The 18,838-nt window shown below is 39.0% G+C and overlaps 2 protein-coding genes across 2 annotated transcripts; both read right to left on the bottom strand.

Moving 5' to 3' along the window:
- Window positions 1-6,416: 6,416 nt before the first annotated feature.
- Window positions 6,417-8,752, bottom strand: LOC106098544 (trace amine-associated receptor 13c-like; the record flags this gene model as incomplete). The annotated part of the gene is made up of 2 exons (XM_025903937.1): window positions 6,417-7,353; window positions 8,676-8,752. Coding segments are annotated over 2 exons (894 nt in total), but the record flags the coding sequence as incomplete, so codon positions are not given.
- A 3,098-nt stretch (window positions 8,753-11,850) lies between these two features.
- On the bottom strand, window positions 11,851-18,838 carry LOC100708905 (trace amine-associated receptor 13c-like). The gene is made up of 4 exons (XM_005475301.4): window positions 18,780-18,838; window positions 17,405-17,605; window positions 16,317-17,115; window positions 11,851-12,121 (listed from the first exon to the last, which is right to left on the bottom strand). Exons 2-4 carry the CDS (start codon window positions 17,575-17,577, stop codon window positions 12,101-12,103), a joined length of 993 nt encoding a protein of 330 aa, XP_005475358.4. The 5' UTR covers window positions 17,578-17,605; window positions 18,780-18,838; the 3' UTR covers window positions 11,851-12,100.

Raw genomic sequence — 18,838 nt, 5'->3', positions numbered from 1 at the left:
GCAGATACAAATCCGAGTTCTACTCCCTGGACAAGGACACTAGACTGGCAAAATGACTCCTCTGAAAACGGTAAGATGTTTTCTCTAATGATGGACTGAGAGGCCCCTGGATCTCTCAGTATTTTTACTAGCTGATGATCTTTTGGATTCCCAGTAAGTGAAACTACACCCTCGAGAATGAATGGTTTGAAACAGGGATCAGGGTGGTTATTGTTCAGTTGAAATGCCCTCCCATTCTCTGTAGCTTTAATCAATCCCACCCCTTTGTGTTGTGAGGATAGATGCTGTTTACGCTTTAATGCCTGACAATCTGCAATGAGATGACCCTTTTTGTGGCAATAAAAGCATTCACGCTCACCATGGGGAGGTGAAGGTAGTCTCACTGGCCTCGCAGCAGAGCGACTAGACTCAAGCCGTGCTGATCGCAAGGCTGTGGACCTATCTGGATGGGAAATAGGGGTAAAAGTGTTCTTATGTGTTAACACAAACTCATCGGCCAACACAGCTGCTTTTGACATTGACGTCAACTTCCGTTCATTTAAGAACATTATGACTCTCTCAGGTAATGAATTTTTAAAATCCTCCAGTAGCATTAACTCGCGCAGAGACTCATAATCATCCCCAACTTCATTAGCAGCACACCACTTATCAAAAAGAGCCCCTTTTTCATGTGCAAACTCAACATATGTTTGACTGCTGGACTTCTTGTGGTTCCTAAATTTCTGCCTGTAGGCCTCAGGTACCAGTTCATAGGCACGTATAATTGTTTCCTTCAACACTTCATATTTCATGCTCTGCTCTAGTGAAAGTGAAGCTACTACCTCCTGAGCTTTGCCCACTAATTTACACTGAAGTAAAATAGGCCACATGTCTCTTGGCCAGTTCAGTGCAGTAGCTACCTTTTCAAAAGCGTTGAAATATAAATCTACCTCAGTCTCACGAAAGGTAGGTACCAGAGCAATATTTTTGCTAACATCGAAACTTTTTGGGGAGACTTTTGGGATTTCTTTAGTGGCAGGTGTTTCCTGCCCTGATGACACCTTCAGTGCTTCCACTTCAAGCTGCTTTATCCTGATTTCTTTTTCAGCTTCTATCTCAAGCCTACGGATCTCCAGCCGGAGATCAAAATCTGCTTTACGCACCTTATCCTTCTCCTGTGCCTCCAACTGTAAGTGTAATAAACGAACCTTAAGCTTTGCATCACCGCTAGATGTCTGGGATTCTGGAGAGAAAGGCTTAAAGCGAGGCAGAGTTTGGGGAGCCGCATCTGACTTAACTTTGGCACCCGGAGGTGTAGCAAGTAGAGCTTGCTCTTCAGTTCTCTCTGGAGAAGCTGGATTAGCAGAGGCTCCAGGGGAAGCTAAGGGATCCTGAGAAGGTACCTCAGTTGTAGCAGGGCTAATTAAAATACCCAACCCGATTAACCCCTCCAACAAAGCCTGCTTAATATCCTTCTTCACTCCATATTTTGGTACGGAAAGTTTATACTGGGCAGCAATACTTAACAAGTCGTCTTTGCGACACAAGTCAATTTTTTCAACGCTAGGTTGATTAACAAAATCAAGCAGGTCAAAACTCATCTTTGACTGCAACCATGAAACGTAGACACCCTAAAACCACGACACCCTTTCATTAATTTAGGTTGTCCTCAGCATAATGAGAACCTGGACGAGCCCTCATTTGTGTTACGTTCCCCCCCCCCCCCCCCGCCTCCACCATGGTGGAGGCAAAGGTAGGAAGGAGACAGCAACACCGGACAACCACAATCAATGAAGGAGGAGGACAACAGGTCAGTTGAATCAGGCAGGATTTATTGGTTGCTTGCCTTGATAGTCAAACTTAACAACAGAAAAAGGTGGGGGGAGGAGGACTGGGCGGTTGAGCCAAATCAAAGAAAGTAATAACACAAAAAGAGGTCGATAGCTTCCAGGGCCTAACTAAAACAAAAATGCAAAGCAAAAAGGCCTACCTAGCTGCTCGACAAAAGGTCAGTGAAAACATACAAACGTGGCGTCAACCGCATAACCTAGTGTGTCTAACAGTTTAAAACTACAACCAGTGTACAGGGTACCCCAGCTTACATGTCCAGCCTCCCACCACACACAATACAAAGAAGCCTGTTCACAAATGTTTATCATAAAGCAGAAGCCAGCAGCCCCCAGCTGGCCAGGGAGCTGCTCATTTGTAGTGATCCTCGGAGAGTGATTGGCCAACTGTGCCCAGACTTTTTTTTTCTACTATAACAGGGTATTTTATTCTATTTTGTTGGTACTTTATTCAATGGTATATAGTATTTTATTCTTGTCTTATAGTATGTTATTCTTTTTTATCTTAACCTATTCTATTGTGTTTTTTTTAACCTTTACTGCTCTTAAACTCAGTAGCAGTTTTTGATACGGGCGACATGGGCGGTTGCCCGGGGCGGCATCGTGGTGGGGGGCGGCATCACGGGGATTGGCAAAAAAAAAAATTTACTCGTACTCATGCTGCCCCGACATCATGCCAGCGCAGTTTGGGGATGGCATGGGCACCAATCGCTTTTCTATCGCCCATTTGCTGGGAGTAAGGGCGCCCTCCGTTTGCGAGGTGCGCCTGCTGCTTGAGGCACAGGGAGGAGAGGGCGGGGCGGCGGGGGATTCTCTGGCTGGCTGGAGCAGCATCTAATAACCAATTCGCAAAATAAAACAAAATAAAAACAAACCAACAAACACGAAAACACCAGACATTATGATACAGACTTATAATTTGCACCGATGTTTTTTCGAAATTCTATATGCGAAAAGTGAGTGCGAGAGCCCTCGGTGCGCCTGCTCGCTGCTGAAGTCAAAGTAAACTTTATTGTCATCTCCGCTACATACAGTACAGTATAGTATAGAGTATAGAGAGACGAGAGGACAAGGCTTCAGTTACAGCAGTGCAAGTAAACAAACAATAAATATAAGAAGAGTAAGAAAATAAATATACACTTTAGGACGAGGGGTAAAGGGATCAATAACAATTTAAAATGTATAATTTACAGTTTGATGATTTAAAGTCTCACACACAACCTGTCGAAAGGGGAGGAGCCCCGGCTGCTTCCAAATAGAGCACATTTCATTCATAATGTTGTAAATTCAAGCCCATTGTGTATTCATGATTTGAATCCTGGGTTGTGCGAAATCCCAGAAATAAACCCTAGACAAAGTGAATCTGTGAACTAAGGTGTAGGTCTATTAGGTTATGTTGTGGTGATCCTCGGGCTGGGGGCTAGGTGTTCATACTGGAGTGCAAAATTAAAACCAATGGAAGATGGACAAGAAAAGTTCAAAGCCATCAGGTGCTCAGTTTAGAAAAAAGAGAAAAGAAGAGGAGGAGAAACGAGCAAAAGATACAGGTAAGCAGATGTGTCATTGGATAATGGCAGGACATCCTGAAACAATCAGAATCATAATCAGAATACTTTATTAATCCCTAAGGAAATTATGTGGGTTACAGTTGCTCCAAGAAGAAATTGTAAAAATAGTAACATTAACAGACTAAACTCCAAACAATACATTATGTTACAGATTTTACACATTTAAGAAATAGCACTAATATATACAGGTCACTCAATTATAAATATCAAGAATTAACAGAGGTGATTATAAATAACTATCAAGAAAATTGACAAGAATATTAGAGAGTAGAAAAGAGTGTGTGTAAAAAGGGTGTAACTATTGCAGTGTTCACAGTGTGTTAGATGGAGGAGTTGTACAGGGAGATGGCCACGGGCAGGAATGATTTCCTGTGTCGTTCAGTGGTGCATTATGGGTAATCTCAGTCTCTCACTGAACATCCTCCTGTGGCTAGCCAGCATATCATGGAGTGGGTGGGAGGTATTATCCAGCATTGTCTTTATCTTGGACAACATTCCCCTCTCAGACACCACCCTAACGGAGTCCAGCTCCATCCCCACAACATTACTGGCCTTGTGGATCAGTTAATTTAGTCTGTTGGCATCTGTGACCCTCAATCTGCTGCCCCAGCATGCAACAGCATAGAGGATAGCACTGACCACAACAGAGATACAACAGGATAACATTAATTAGTAGGGATAGTGAAAATGTCTGTTTACGTTTGTTAGCCACTTGGCTATGATAGTAGACAGTAGGCACTGATGTAGCTGACTGAATCTTTTGGACTGTGTTCAGCACAATATTAATTAGTCATTGTCAATTCTGGATTTGTCCTGTTCTCATTGTATGACGAATTATGATGGCTGTTTGGTAGCCATTTGCATGCTATGCATCGTCTCTCTCTCTTCATATATGTGTATGGTTCCAACAACAGTTTTATGTTTTACAATCCTTAATGTGTGTGTGTGTGTGTGTGTGTGTGTGTGTGTGTGTGTGTTTTTTGGGGGGGGAGGCGCCAGAGGGAGTGTTCGCCCAGGGCACCAAACAGGCTAGGACCGCCACTGCTTAAACTTGTACTCTCCCCCTTGTTTTTGAATCTTTTAAACCAATAAAAAGATGTGAATAACAATAAGAATAACCCCAGACCTTTACCTTTATTGTTTTTCCAAAAGTTAAAAAGTCCACAATGTAGGTTTTAAGTGCAGGAAATTTTATTAAAGGAATTTAGTAAAGCTAAACCAAAATCAAATAATGAAAATCACAAAAAATATTGAACTAAATGAAACTTTACTCATCTAAGAAACTCTGAGTTTTATCTTATTTTTGGTGAGGAGAAGTTGAAGGAAAGATAATATAGCCAGGCCTAGAGATGCGTTTATCCCTGTGTTCAAATCAGCTGGGTCTCACTGCTCTCACGACACACTCCACACAGGAATCATCAGTAACACATAACTAAAGACAGGTTTGTGCTGCCTGGCAACAAGGCCAACTTGAAAAGCTGGAATCTTCCATCTGAGTAGCCACAGCAACATTTTGGTGATTAAAGCAATCATGTAGTGGTTTTTGGTGACGCTGTTTTCAACCAGTCTGACCCAGTGATAGCCAGCAACCACTCGGCAAACAATGGGAGAATGCACATTTTGTTGCTAGTGAAATTAGGTTGCCAGTGGGTTGTCAACCCTTTTCTAGGCCTGTATAATTGAAACCATAGAGTACTAAGCACTATTTGACAACCAGTGCTGGGGTTATTACTAGTGGTGCAATGGATCACGGTTGATCCGTAATCCGAACCGATCCCACTCCCCGGTTCGGGACGCACGTGATCCGAAGATTCGAAAAAGAAGGAAAAAAAGTATGTGTATGAAGCGCGTGGTCAGTCTGTCAAGCGATAGTTATGGCCAGCGCTAGCGGTCCAAGGGGAGCAGCACAGGAGTTTGCGGCATTTAAGCAGCCCTTTGCTCCCCAATGCGATCGGGCTAAAGCTATTAAAAAAAGCTACTGGGGTGTTTAGCTGCAGATGGGAGGCCGTATTCCCTTGTACAAAACAAGGGGTTTAAACTATGATGAACGTGCTTGAGCCACGCTATGATATGCCGTTGCGCGTCCACTTCAGTGACAAGATCGTACCCAGGCATGTATGAGCAGGAAAAGTTTAAAGTTACGGCTAAACTGTCCCAGGCATCTTCTGTTGCCCAACAACAAATGGGTGGACCTCCAGGTCAACGGAAAGCTACGTGACCGTGACCGTTCATTACATCACAGCGGAGACAAAGCACTGTACTGCCCTATACTGCACCTTAATTTGTTTTTATATAATAATAATATACACACACACACACACACACACACACACACATACATACATACACACACACACACACATATATATATATATATATATATATAAAATAATGAGTCTTGAGTTGAATGTTTTTAATAGACAAAAATACTTAAATAAGTTAAAAAATTTTGTCTATGTGTATATATATATATATATATATATATATACACATACATACATATACATACATATACATACACATAGACAAAATTTTTTAACTTATTTAAGTATTTTTGTCTATTAAAAACATTCAACTCAAGACTCATTATTTTATATATATATATATATATATATATATATATATATATATATATATATATATATGTATATATATATATATGTATATATATATGTATGTATATATATATATGTATGTATATATGTGTATGTATATATATATGTATATATATGTATGTATGTATGTATATATATATATATATATATATATATATATATATATATATATATATATATATGTATGTATGTATATGTGTGTGTATATATATATATATATATATATATATATATATATATAAAATAATGAGTCTTGAGTTGAATGTTTTTAATAGACAAAAATACTTAAATAAGTTAAAAAATTTTGTCTTTCTTTTTTTGCTGATCCGAAAATTGATCCGATCCATGACTTAAAACCGTGATCCGATCTGAACCATGAGATTTTTGATCTGTTGCACCACTAGTTATTACTCAAGAAATGTAATTTATTATTATTTGTTAAATGTCTTAAAATTAATGTAGCACATTATTGATGGAGAAAGTAATTTGGTAAACCACTTGGTACATTAAAGAGAGATTTCTTTCTTCTATAGTATGTTGACCTCACAGGAGCCAGGCTGCAGTATTTGTAGAGTCACAATTAGCTTCACAGCTTTTCTAAACCAGGGGTAGAACATAGCATAAATCAAAGGATTTAGACAGGAGTTAAAATAATACAGATAGATCACAATGGATGCAGACGAGCTGTTGAGCAACTTGTATCCAAAAAGTGAAACAATGTAATATGGGCAGAAACATAATAGAAACACAAGAACAAGAACACCCAGAGTCCTGGCAGCTTTTAACTCTGATTTCTTTGCTGTTAGAGTCACTGAGAGCTGCAGTGTGACAGCTGTAACATGAGAGCGCATGGCACGGGCCTGAGACACAGCCACCACAAATACTCTCATATACAAAATTACAATGACAGTAACTGGAGCAATAAAAGTCACAACAATGTCAGTGGTTCCTACAATGTAGTCTATGACAAATACACATTCTCCATAACAGGAAGTATGTTGCTCTCGTTGAAGCAGGTCGTCCTTTATAAATAGTATGTTGTAAAAAACAGAGCAGAGCCAACACAGACAGACGCAAAGTTTCACTCTTTTTTCAGTGATTCTGGTGGGGTAATGCAGAGGGTCACAAATAGCCACATAGCGGTCGACTGATATCAGCACCATAATGCCCACTGAGGCAGAGGTAATAATGAAGCATATATAATTATATATTAAACATGTGAGCTGACCAAGAAACCAACAAGCTGTGTCTCGTAGGATTTTTGCCGGCATCATCAACAGACCAATGAGAAAGTCTGAGACAGCCAGAGAGAGGAGGAGGATGTTAGTGGGTGTGTGGAGCTGTCTGAAAGAAGAGAGAGAAATATCAACAAGTCATTATTTCTATACTGAAACAATCCAAACAAACTAAATATTTACAGCTGTCTAAAGTGTAGACAGTTGCAAAGGTACTGAAGTTGTAGAAGATACTATCTACAGGTTTGCCCATCATTGTTCAAAATTAGTTTAGCAATTAAAATGCAAGTATATTGTACACAAAAATCATAAATTAATAACTTGAACTTAGTCAGACTTGACTAAATTTAGTGAAACTACAGCTGCGGTTTTTCAAAAAGAGTGAATCTCTGCCTGAAATGGGAGACTGCGATGATGACGAGGAGGTTGAGAGCCGCAGTTAGCAGTGACACTGAGAACACAACAATATAATGGAACAAAACTTGTGATAGAGGAGTTGTAGGCTTTTTGCAGGAGGTGTTGAAGAGTTGTGGAAAGCAGAGCTCTGCTCCGCCCTGGTTATCCATCTCCACAGACCTGCAGAGAGCTGCAGCTCTGGTCGGTGTTGTGACCAGAATTAGTAATATAACTGATCCCCACACTTTCTCTCAACTCCTCCCCCCTTCCCTTCGTCTTGGCCAATAGCTTCACTATTTTCTTCCTGTAGTCCTGCCTCTCTCTTTTCTACCCTCCTTTCAGGTAAGTTGTACTTGTGTTTCTTTTATTGTGTCCTAACCTCTCTCTTTACCCATTCTAGGCCTCTATATTTGAGGCCATACAGTACTAAGCACTATTTGACAACCAGTGTTCGGGTCATTACAAGAAATGTAATTTATCACATATACTTTTAAATGTTTTAAAAGTAATGGCGTATGGTACTTAATTACTAGCTGGAGAAAGTAATTTGGTACAGCTACCACTTGTTACATTACATTCTCATTATTCTCATCATTAATGAACTGAAATGCGTCGTCAAATAATTACAAATAACAAAATAAATCTATATGCTAAAGACCCACACACCAACAAAAATCCTTTAAAATGATTTGCCCCTGTGATTCTACTTTTAAAAATGTGAACAGGCAGAAATGGCGGTTACAACCCTGATTGCTCATCACTGCTTTTGTTACATGATGAAGATCAATCCATTCAGCTTTAACATTACTCTGGGTTCTTGGCTAGCTTTGTGTTAGCATGCTGTCTGTCCAAAAACTTGCAAAGAGCCAGAGTGTCACGTCGGGTGTGGCAGACGTGTGGAGTAGTAGGGAGGACCCAAGATGCGGCAGCTCTGGTGCAGGTGAGTTTATTTAACAGAAGGAAATACAAACAGCGGTGGCGAGGGTGAACTAGAAACTAAGAAAACCTAAACTGAAAAAACTAACAGAAACTAACCGGAAACAGATATGCAGGGAGGCACAGGGAAATCCATAGGAAGACGGAGAGACGTAGGGAGACCGAGGGAAACAACACAGACGAAGCAGCAACTACAAAGACAGAAGACGTGACTTAAATACACACAGAGAAACACAGGGAGATTACACACAGGTGGTGGACACAGCTGGGAGTAATTAACAAGACGAGACAAGAGGTAAAACCGAACACATTCACATGAGACGCAGACCTTCACAATAAAACAGGAAACAAGAGATCACTACACAAGGATGCAGACAGGACACTGAAAGACAGACAGAATAAAACACATGGAACCTGAACTAAACATGAGGGCGAGATAACAAAACCTAAACCAGAAGTAATAATCATCATTATAATCATTAACAGCACTACAAGAGAATACGAGAACAAACCATAACATAATAAACCCAAAATACTGGGTCCAACGGACCCAGAACCATGACACAGAGTTCTGTTGGCAGTATAATCTGGTTTCTGCCTTGGATGCACTTTCCAATTTCCTATCACTCTCTCTTCCTTTTGTCCAATAAAATTGAAAGTAATGTCCATATCTCCACTTGTCAAAGGCTGAAGATCACTCCGCCATTTTCCTTCTTCAGCCACATAAAATGAAATCAGATAATGGTAGCAGAGGTAGAAAAAAAAATCATCTTTGTTTGTTTTTATCTTTCTATCCACCCGGCATGCAGATAACTGAAGAACCTTTATAACGCGACTAATGAAATAACTGTGACTGTAATGCAATTACTGAATTTAGTACAGCAACGTGTTAAATCACAGCACTAGTGAAAAATAAAATGTAATTACCATAACATGTTACTTTGTAACGTTTTACTCAACACTGTTCACAGCAACACTTACCCTTATAATGTTTTTATGTAAGGTAGAAAAACCATACCAGCAAAATCTTTAAAACAAAACTAAAAACAACAACAACAAACACTATAAAAGTTTGGTGACTTTGTTCCAAAGCATGGTGTTAGATTCGATTGTTTTTTTCTTGTTCTCCTACAGATTTCAATTTATGATTGACACTTAATAGGAACATTTATTAACATATATCCATATATTATAATAGCACATGTCTCTGAAATGAGACAGCTTAAAAATGGAAACACGTCTTTTGGGGGGATGAATCCAAACTTGAACATTTTTGGTTTGGAGTGTTGACAGAATAGCCCCTTTTTCCAGGTCAACTCGGCGCGGTTCGCCACGGTTTTCAGGGTTTTCCATTAGGTCATAGTACCTGCTCATTCGGGGTTCCAAGCGATCCAAGCAGGTACTAAAATGTGATGTCGTCAGACTGCATGCCACTGATTGGCTGGTAAGTAGCATCACTCAGTGAGTCATGAGTGTGTCTCATTCGCAAAAATTAAAAACGCCACTTTTGAAACCTGGCAACATGACTACAAAAATACAACACCGTGGTCCCTGAGTCTAATGAAACGCCACAGACTGAGCAGCAGGTATATTCTTGCCTTGACGTCCACCTTTTTTTGTAGCATTTGTGTTGCATATTAATTATGACACAGGGTGCTCGGATGCGCTGCTATTATAACAACCACGCAGGTTAGGTTGTACTGGATTGTAATGGAAAACCAGTCAATCCGAGGCGATCAGTGGTTAGTCAATCCGAGGTAAGTACTAATGGAAAAGGGGCTTATGTATGGAAGAGGTCAAGAGGGAGGTACAACAGTACAACTTTAGAAAGATCTTTACAACATGGTGGAGGTGCCATGGTGTCATGGTTTTGTACTGCATTGCAAAAAGTGGTGCTGGTGCTTTCATACCCTCCACAACATTTGAACCATTACAATGTTGCAATAGACAAAAACAGGCCAAACTATGAAAGCTATAGTGTTTACAGTTATTTTTTGTTGTTTTAACATAGGAAAAATACAATTATCCGTTACTCTTTTACTCTTTTTTTTTTAGTTAGAAATATGACCTAAAACACGATTAGCTAGCAGCTAATTCCTGCTGCCACAGTTGTATTCTGTTTCTGACAATATTTCAGGCAGTATGTGAAGAACACATTTCAACAGACAATGATATCATTTACAAAAAGAAAAAAAGACATAAGATAAGATAAGATAACTCTTTATTGTCATTGCACAGTCATACATAGTACAGTAGTACAATGAAATTGGAAAACTGTCCTACGTCGGCACTACATATAACACAACACGACACGATATGACACATCACAACAGTTGATTACAACATGAAAACAGTTTCTGAATATCGTGACCATTTAATGGTTATATTTGAATAAAAAACAAACAAACGAAAAAAACACTTCCCTTTTATTTCTATGGCATCAATAATAGTGGCCTCAACGGGAGCATACAGCCCCTTTCCGCTGTTTCCCTCGCTTAATTGCAGAATCAGACAAAAATACAGAATTACTTCAAAAAATGATTACAGAAACTGTCATTGAACTGGACAAACATAAATATCCTGGATATGTAATAATTTCCAATTTTTAGAATATGCCTAATAAGATGAACAATACATCTTATTCTCCTTGTTCTCTTAAAGAGACAGAAAGGGTTTTAACATCTGCTTGTTCAGTTTTTATCATAAACATCTTTTTGGAAAGATCTCTTTACAGTATGCTGACCTCACAGGAGCCAGGCTGCAGTATCTGTAGAGTGACAACTAATTTCACAGCTTTTCTAAACCAGGGGTAGAACATAGCATAAATCAAAGGATTTAGACAGGAGTTAAAATAATACAGGTAGATCACAATAGATGCAGATGAGCTGTTGAACAACTCGTTTCCTAAAAGTGAAACAATGTAATATGGGCAGAAACATAATAGAAACACAAGAACAAGAACACCCAGAGTCCTGGCAGCTTTTAACTCTGATTTCTTTGCTGTTAGAGTCACTGAGAGCTGCAGTGTGACAGCTGTAACATGAGAGCGCATGGCACGGGCCTGAGACACAGCCACCACAAATACTCTCATATACAAAATTACAATGACAGTAACTGGAGCAATAAAAGTCACAACAATGTCAGTGGTTCCTACAATGTAGTCTATGACAAATACACATTCTCCATAACAGGAAGTATGTTGCTCTCGTTGAAGCAGGTCGTCCTTTATAAATAGTATGTTGTAAAAAACAGAGCAGAGCCAACACAGACAGACGCAAAGTTTCACTCTTCTGTCAGTGATTCTGGTGGGGTAATGCAGAGGGTCACAAATAGCCACATAGCGGTCGACTGATATCAGCACCATAATGCCCACTGAGGCAGAGGTAATAATGAAGCATATATAATTATATATTAAACATGTGAGCTGACCAAGAAACCAACAAGCTGTGTCTCGTAGGATTTTTGCCGGCATCAACAACAGACCAATGAGAAAGTCTGAGACAGCCAGAGAGAGGAGGAGGATGTTAGTGGGTGTGTGGAGCTGTCTGAAAGAAGAGAGAGAAATATCAACAAGTCATTATTATGTGTCTATACTGAAACAATCTAAACAAAAAATTATATTACAGCTGTCCTATCCTAAAGTGTAGACAGTTGCAAGGGTAGTAGAGGATAGAATCTATAGATACATAATTATTATTATTATGTAATAGCAGTGGAGTACATTATTGTCTGATAATAGTCTACCCATAAGATATAAATTAACTTAAATTTTGTTGTAATTAGTAGTAGAGTTGTAGTTGTAGTAGCAGTAAAGCCACAGCAGAAGTTTAAAAAAGTGAATCTCTGCCTGAAGTGGGAGACTGAAACAATGACGAGCAGGTTTAGAGCCACAGTTAGCAGAGAGACTGAATACACCACAACGTAAGGGAGCAAAACTTGAGACAGGGATGTTTTAGGCTTCTTGCAGGAGATGTTGAAGAGTTGTGGAAAGCAGAGCTCTGCTTCGTCCTGGGTCTCCATCTTCAAACACCTGCAGAGAGCTGCAGCTCTGGCAGCAATGTGAGCAGAATATAACTGATCCTCACACCTTCTCTAAACTCCTCCCCTCATCATTCTCTCAGCGTCTGTTGAACATTAATGCCCCCTTCACTGCACACTGAATCCAGGCTGACCACCATACCTATTGTATTAATCTGACTAATACTTACTGACCACATCTAGCCCAATGTTCTTAGGGTTATGTTAGTTTCTGAAAATGGTACATCCCAGTAATATTAGCTAACTAAAAAAGCTGCCTTTTTTGTAAACTAATGTGCTTTTCAAAATAAAGCAGTACCAAGCCCTGTTTACACAGTCTTAGAGTAATGGCTGTAACCCTACCTGGTTGAATAAGATCATCTGTTACAAACACACTGCTGTAGAAAATACAACACGTCCATGAATCACAGACAAGGAGTTTTACTCTTTCTGAGACTCAAGTGGGATAATGCAGAGGTTCACAAATAGAAACACTCATATTTTAGCACCATGTCTGCTGCAGAAATTCCCCAGACTTGCCTGCTTAGGTCCCATTCGGAAGCCCTGTGGACAGGCTACTCAGGACCTACATGTGCACATTGGCACATTATTGCCAATAGGGTGTGGACTAGAATGTTGCACAAAAAAAGCCACTCTTAACCACTCCCTTAATCACAAGGGGTCACTGCATAGTTGATTTGGCTTTTAAGGCAGATGACCTTCCTGACATAACTGCAAATGGATTTATGTTGCCTCTCAAGCTTGAACCAGGGATCTTTTTCTTGACAGTCTTAAAATGTAAATCACTAAACTAGGGAGCAACTAGCCTTCAAAAAGTAAAAATAAAAGTTAGTCTCACTTGGACTGTAGCTTTACTGTGTAAGCCCACACAATGTGCTTACACATGGCCCACATACTGCAAAGAATGACGGCCCTTTGGTGGCCTAGATCAGGTTTGCCAGAGGTAATCCACACATGGGCCAGCACAGGACCACCAGTGTGTCTGAAACTGGCCTTGTGCTGGCCCATGTGTGGGCCACCTCTGGCAAACCAGGTCTGGGCCACCAAAGGGCCGTCATTCTTTGCAGTATGTGGGCCATGTGTAAGCACATTGTGTGGGCCTGATCCGGGCCATACCAATTTTGCTGTGTGGGTGTGTGTGTGTGGTCGTGTATTACTTATTGTTGTGGGGACACAACTTTCTTTACACACTCACATTGTGAGGTCTCGCCTACTTTATGGAGACAAATTGCAAGGTAAATCACCAATTTTAGGGTGAAGGCTTGAGTCAGGGTTAGGGTAAGGTTCAGGCAGGGACTTGTGATGGGTAGAGTCAGGATAAGTCTCCAGGAAATGAATGTAAGTTAATGTAATGTCCCCAAAAGTAATGGAAACACAACACGTGTGTGTGTGTGTGTGTGTGTGCATGCGCGCGCGTACATGGGGTTAGGGTCAAATGTTGGATGTATTTTGGTGTTTTATTGTTCTGTGAAATGTTTACATTGTTTATTTGTTGTTTATTTATTTGTTCATCCTTGTTGTACTAATACAACTTATTATAGAATAACTTGGCATTTTGCTACCCTTGTCGCACAGTGTTGCCTTGAGGCAACAAACCAATATCTTTTTTGGGGGGGGCAGGGTGTCAAATTTTATGATTGATATATTATTAGTGACCCTAAAGCTCCCCCGAAATAGGGAGAAATATTTTTTTCCCCCAAAATTACTGTGTTTTTTATTCGTTTGTTTTTTCCTCACCTTTCTCTCCTTTTAGATTACTTAAACGATATTTTCACAGATGGAAAAATATGGCACATGGTAAATGATATAGTAATTTATTTTAACAACACCACACTGGAAAAATGTGAAAAAGATATAATATTTTTTCTTTATTCATGCTGTAATTCATTTTGTTCTGCTGAATTCTGGTGTGTGTGGTGCCTTCTCCAGTAGAGGCCAGTAATGACGCATCAGAGATTTTGTTTTCCCAGGAAAAGACTGTCAATCTATTCTTAAAGCAACCAAATGTCTTGATACAGTATTCTCCCATTAAACTTCACCTGCATATTTTTTATGTGTGTGTAATTTTCAGATTGAAAATAGGATCTCAATCATGACCAGCATTTAAACCGGAGGCAGCAGAATGACTGGTTAATTACAAACTCAAATCCCTGAAAGTGTGTAAAAAAAAAACAAACAAACAAAAAAAACACCAAAAAAAACGCAGATGGAATTATTTGCACATCTCATGAACCAATATTGTATTTGTAATAGAACACAAAAAAAATACAGAATACATCAAATGTAAAATCTGAATTCTGCACTTTAAATACATCTTGTATATTTGATTCAGAATCCACTGCGGTGGTGTATAGAGGCAACATTACAAAAAAATAATGCATCATTGTCCAAAACCTTGGGGACCTAACTGTAGGTCATTTAACACATGAAAGAGTTGATTTATGCAACTGCAACTTTCCTGGATAAAATTTAGGTTAGACCATGCAATAATCTCTCTTACTGTTCAAATAATCCTTTAGTGCAGTAAAGTACAGTCCTCCTTGTCATCAATATTGAGATGGCTGTAGCTCAGGAGGTTGAGCAGATCATCTACTAATCAGAAGGTTAGTGGTTTTGTCCTCTGTCTGCTCCTGCTTAAATAGCCTTGGGCAATTTACTAAACTCAGTCGCTCGTGATGTGTTTGTTGGAGTTTGAAAGCACTTGAGACATGTGTAAATGTCCTTCGAGTGATCAGTCCATTTACCATTAATCATCAGATTAGTCTACATTACAAAAACAGGTTGCTAAAAAGGGTGCTAAAAGAATAAATGAAATAAATGAAACTGAGGATGGCCCAAGATATCACTGTATCACTGTAGATATCACATATTTTAAGATTTGGGAGTTTATAATGTTCTTGTACTCTATAAATTCAAAAAGTAACAAGAATTGTTTTAAGTGGTTTCTGCTCTTATTTTAGGTTATCCTCTTTACACAAGCAAAATATGTGATGTTGACTGTACCATCCAGAGACAACATTAAATACCATTTCATTTACTCAAATGCTTCTTATAGAACTTATATACTGAAGTAAAATCATAGACATAAAACTTATATTCACTTTCAGTCCATATTTAAAAGCCTGATGCAGTCACTGTATTTCCTTTTTAAGTAAAAGTTTAATTAAATGTTAAAGAATATAGATAAAGTAAAAACATATCAATACTTATGATACCATGTGTACACATTTTGATCAATTCAAAGGCACTCTTTTGGAGATAGCATTCCAAGTTTCTACTAGACGAGATCCACACAAGAGGAAAAATGTCTGTCATGAAGTGTTGATTTTGTGGGGTATAGACCCGATCAAAATGCACTAACTAGTCTCAATATATGAGATGTGATTAAAATAATTAAAAGCATAATACATGCCTGCACACACCAGGATGACTGGTCACCCTAAGTGCAGCATTAAACTTCTACTACGGATATTTTGTAGAGTCGGATCTTATTATTTCTGCATTTTGCTGACTTCGCAGTACAGCAAAATGCAGCAGTACATGTACCATAAATGTCAAAAATAAGCAATCAGTTTATTTGTTATAAGATGAAGTCAACAAAAAGGTTGTTTTATTGTTTTTGGTTAAGATTAAGATTTTTTATTAAAAGCTGAACCTGAAAACAATTGTTTAAATGCTTTGATCTGTTTACAGAATACTTACCTCACAGGAGCCAGGCTGCAGTATCTGTAGAGTGACAACTAGTTTCACAGCTTTTCTAAACCAGGGGTAGAACATAGCATAGATCAAAGGGTTTAGACATGAGTTTAAACCAAACAGATAGGCCACAAAAGAAGCAGATGAACTATTGATGAATTCTTCTCCTACAAGAGAAACACAGTAATAAGGGCAGAAACACATTAGAAACACAAGAACAAGAACACCCAGAGTCCTGGCTGCTTTTAGTTCAGACTTTTTTGTTAGAGTCACTGGAAGGTGACTTGTGACAGCTGTAACATGAGAGCGCATAGCACGGGCCTGAGACACAGCCACCACAAATACTCTCATATACAGAACTATGATGACACTAACTGGTACAATGAAGGTTAAAATGAGGTCAACAACTCCTGCAATGTATTGAACAACAACTACACATTTTCCATAGCAGGAATTTTGTTTTCTTGTTTGATGCAGGTCATCTCTTACAAGGAAACAGCTGAAGGCAATGGAGCAGAGCCAACACAGACAAACACAGAGTTGAACTCTTCTGTCAGTGATCCTGATGGGGTAATTCAAAGGGTCACAAATAGCCACATAGCGGTCAGCTGATATCAGCACCATAATGCCCACTGAGGCAGAGGTAACAGTCAAGGACACAAAAATATACATTAAACATGTGAGCTGACCAAGAAACCAACAGGCTGTACTTCGGAGGATTTCTGCAGGTGACAATAGGAGGCCAACAAGAAAGTCTGAGACAGCCAGAGAGAGGAGCAGGATGTTAGTGGGTGTGTGGAGCTGCCTGCAGGGAGACAGAAAAATAACAAGTCCTCAAACCTCTATAATGAAACAAGCCAAAGAGCTATTAAATGTCATACAGCAGCATATTATCAACGTTAAACTGATTCAGAACATAGTATTACTTATAAGACAATGAGTATAGTATGTTTTCTGGTATCAAAGTAAAATTGATGAAATGTAAATATTCTCAAGTATAAATCTGTACATGTGAAGAATCTTTTATTACTAGCTCAAATATTTGAAATACTAGAATAGTGTAGCTAGTAAAAAAAAAAAAAAGTTGTTTCTACCTGAAGTGGGAGACTGAGATGATGACAAGCAAGTTGAGAGCCACCGTCAGAAAAGAAACTGAGGACAATACAATATGAAGGAACACAGCTTTGGACCGAGCAATTGCAGGCTTTTTGCAGGACATGTTGAAGAGTTGTGGAAAGCAGAGCTCAGATTTTTCCTGTGTGCCCATTGTCACAGACTAGTGAAGAACTGCAGCTCTGGTCGCAGCATTATGAACAAAAAATAAATTTTATAAGTAGCTGATACTCCTTCTCTTAACTCCACCCTTTCTTTCCCCCATTGCTTGTTGAATATTTATGCCTCCTCCCTTCAGACATCACACCTATAATATTCTTTTTACCCACAGTCCTGCCCCGTCACTGTTTCTCTTTCTTTTTGTCCTACCTCTCTATACTTTTAGCTAAGATATATGAGTAACTAACTCTTCTCTTCATTATGAGTCGTGCATCTAGGAAGAGAATCCAAATGTAGGACTCACAAATCCCAAAAATGTTTTATTAGTTGGAATGCAAAATTACATAAACAAATAAAACAAAACCCAAAATGGTAAAACAAATTTAAATCATTCAATATAAACAATGAAGATGAGATGTTAGGTAATATCTGACAAGTTATGTCTAACGTGACAATAATCACACATTGTAATCAAGGAAAGTTGACGCAGGAGGATAACAAGACACAGCTGAAACTAATAAAGGTAATCAGACAAGCCAAGTAAAACTACATATAAGACACAGGAGATATACACAATAAACATCAGCAAGAACCCTAATCCTAACCCATGAGACACAGACTCAAAGTAAAACAGGAAACATAACACAGAGACGCAGACCTGACAAGGGGATACAGCTGACAGGAGAGACAGAGCAACTATGGAAGCCTGGATCAGAGACAGAAACCAGAAGACTAAGAACTCTTACACTGAATCCAAAAGATGAGAAATGATAAATACTGACAAAATCAAAGTTCAATAATAATGCAGCACTCAAAACACTGGGTCAATGACCCAGGTACCCTAACAGCTAAAGAAAGGAGGAAAATGTGGATTTCTGCATCAGCCTGAAAGAAGACATAAGTATGTAATAAAATATAATTAAAATAAAAATCGCTCAGATCTCTAGACTAACACAACCCCAACCCAAACAGCCATTACAAAAAGTGTAAACACACCACAGTGTAAACACTAGTCTTCAAATATTATATTGTGCAAAAGTCTAAAGTTTAATATGTATGCTATGAATGCTATCCACCACATGGAGTCCAAAGATACAGTTAGCTTCCACAACAACCACTCTCAACACAAATTAACAGGTCTTGCAATAGACTGATAACCACAAAGGTCCTGATGGTAATAGACCTGTTATTACTCACAGCTGCTTCATAAACGCACAGGAGGAAATGTCCAATGCATGGTAAGCCTCGGAATCTCC

This window comes from Oreochromis niloticus, linkage group LG16 (assembly GCF_001858045.2).
Source record: "Oreochromis niloticus isolate F11D_XX linkage group LG16, O_niloticus_UMD_NMBU, whole genome shotgun sequence".
Classification (NCBI taxonomy): domain Eukaryota; kingdom Metazoa; phylum Chordata; class Actinopteri; order Cichliformes; family Cichlidae; genus Oreochromis; species Oreochromis niloticus.
Note: the sequence above shows the minus strand (reverse complement) of the source record. Positions and strands in the feature narration are given on the sequence as shown.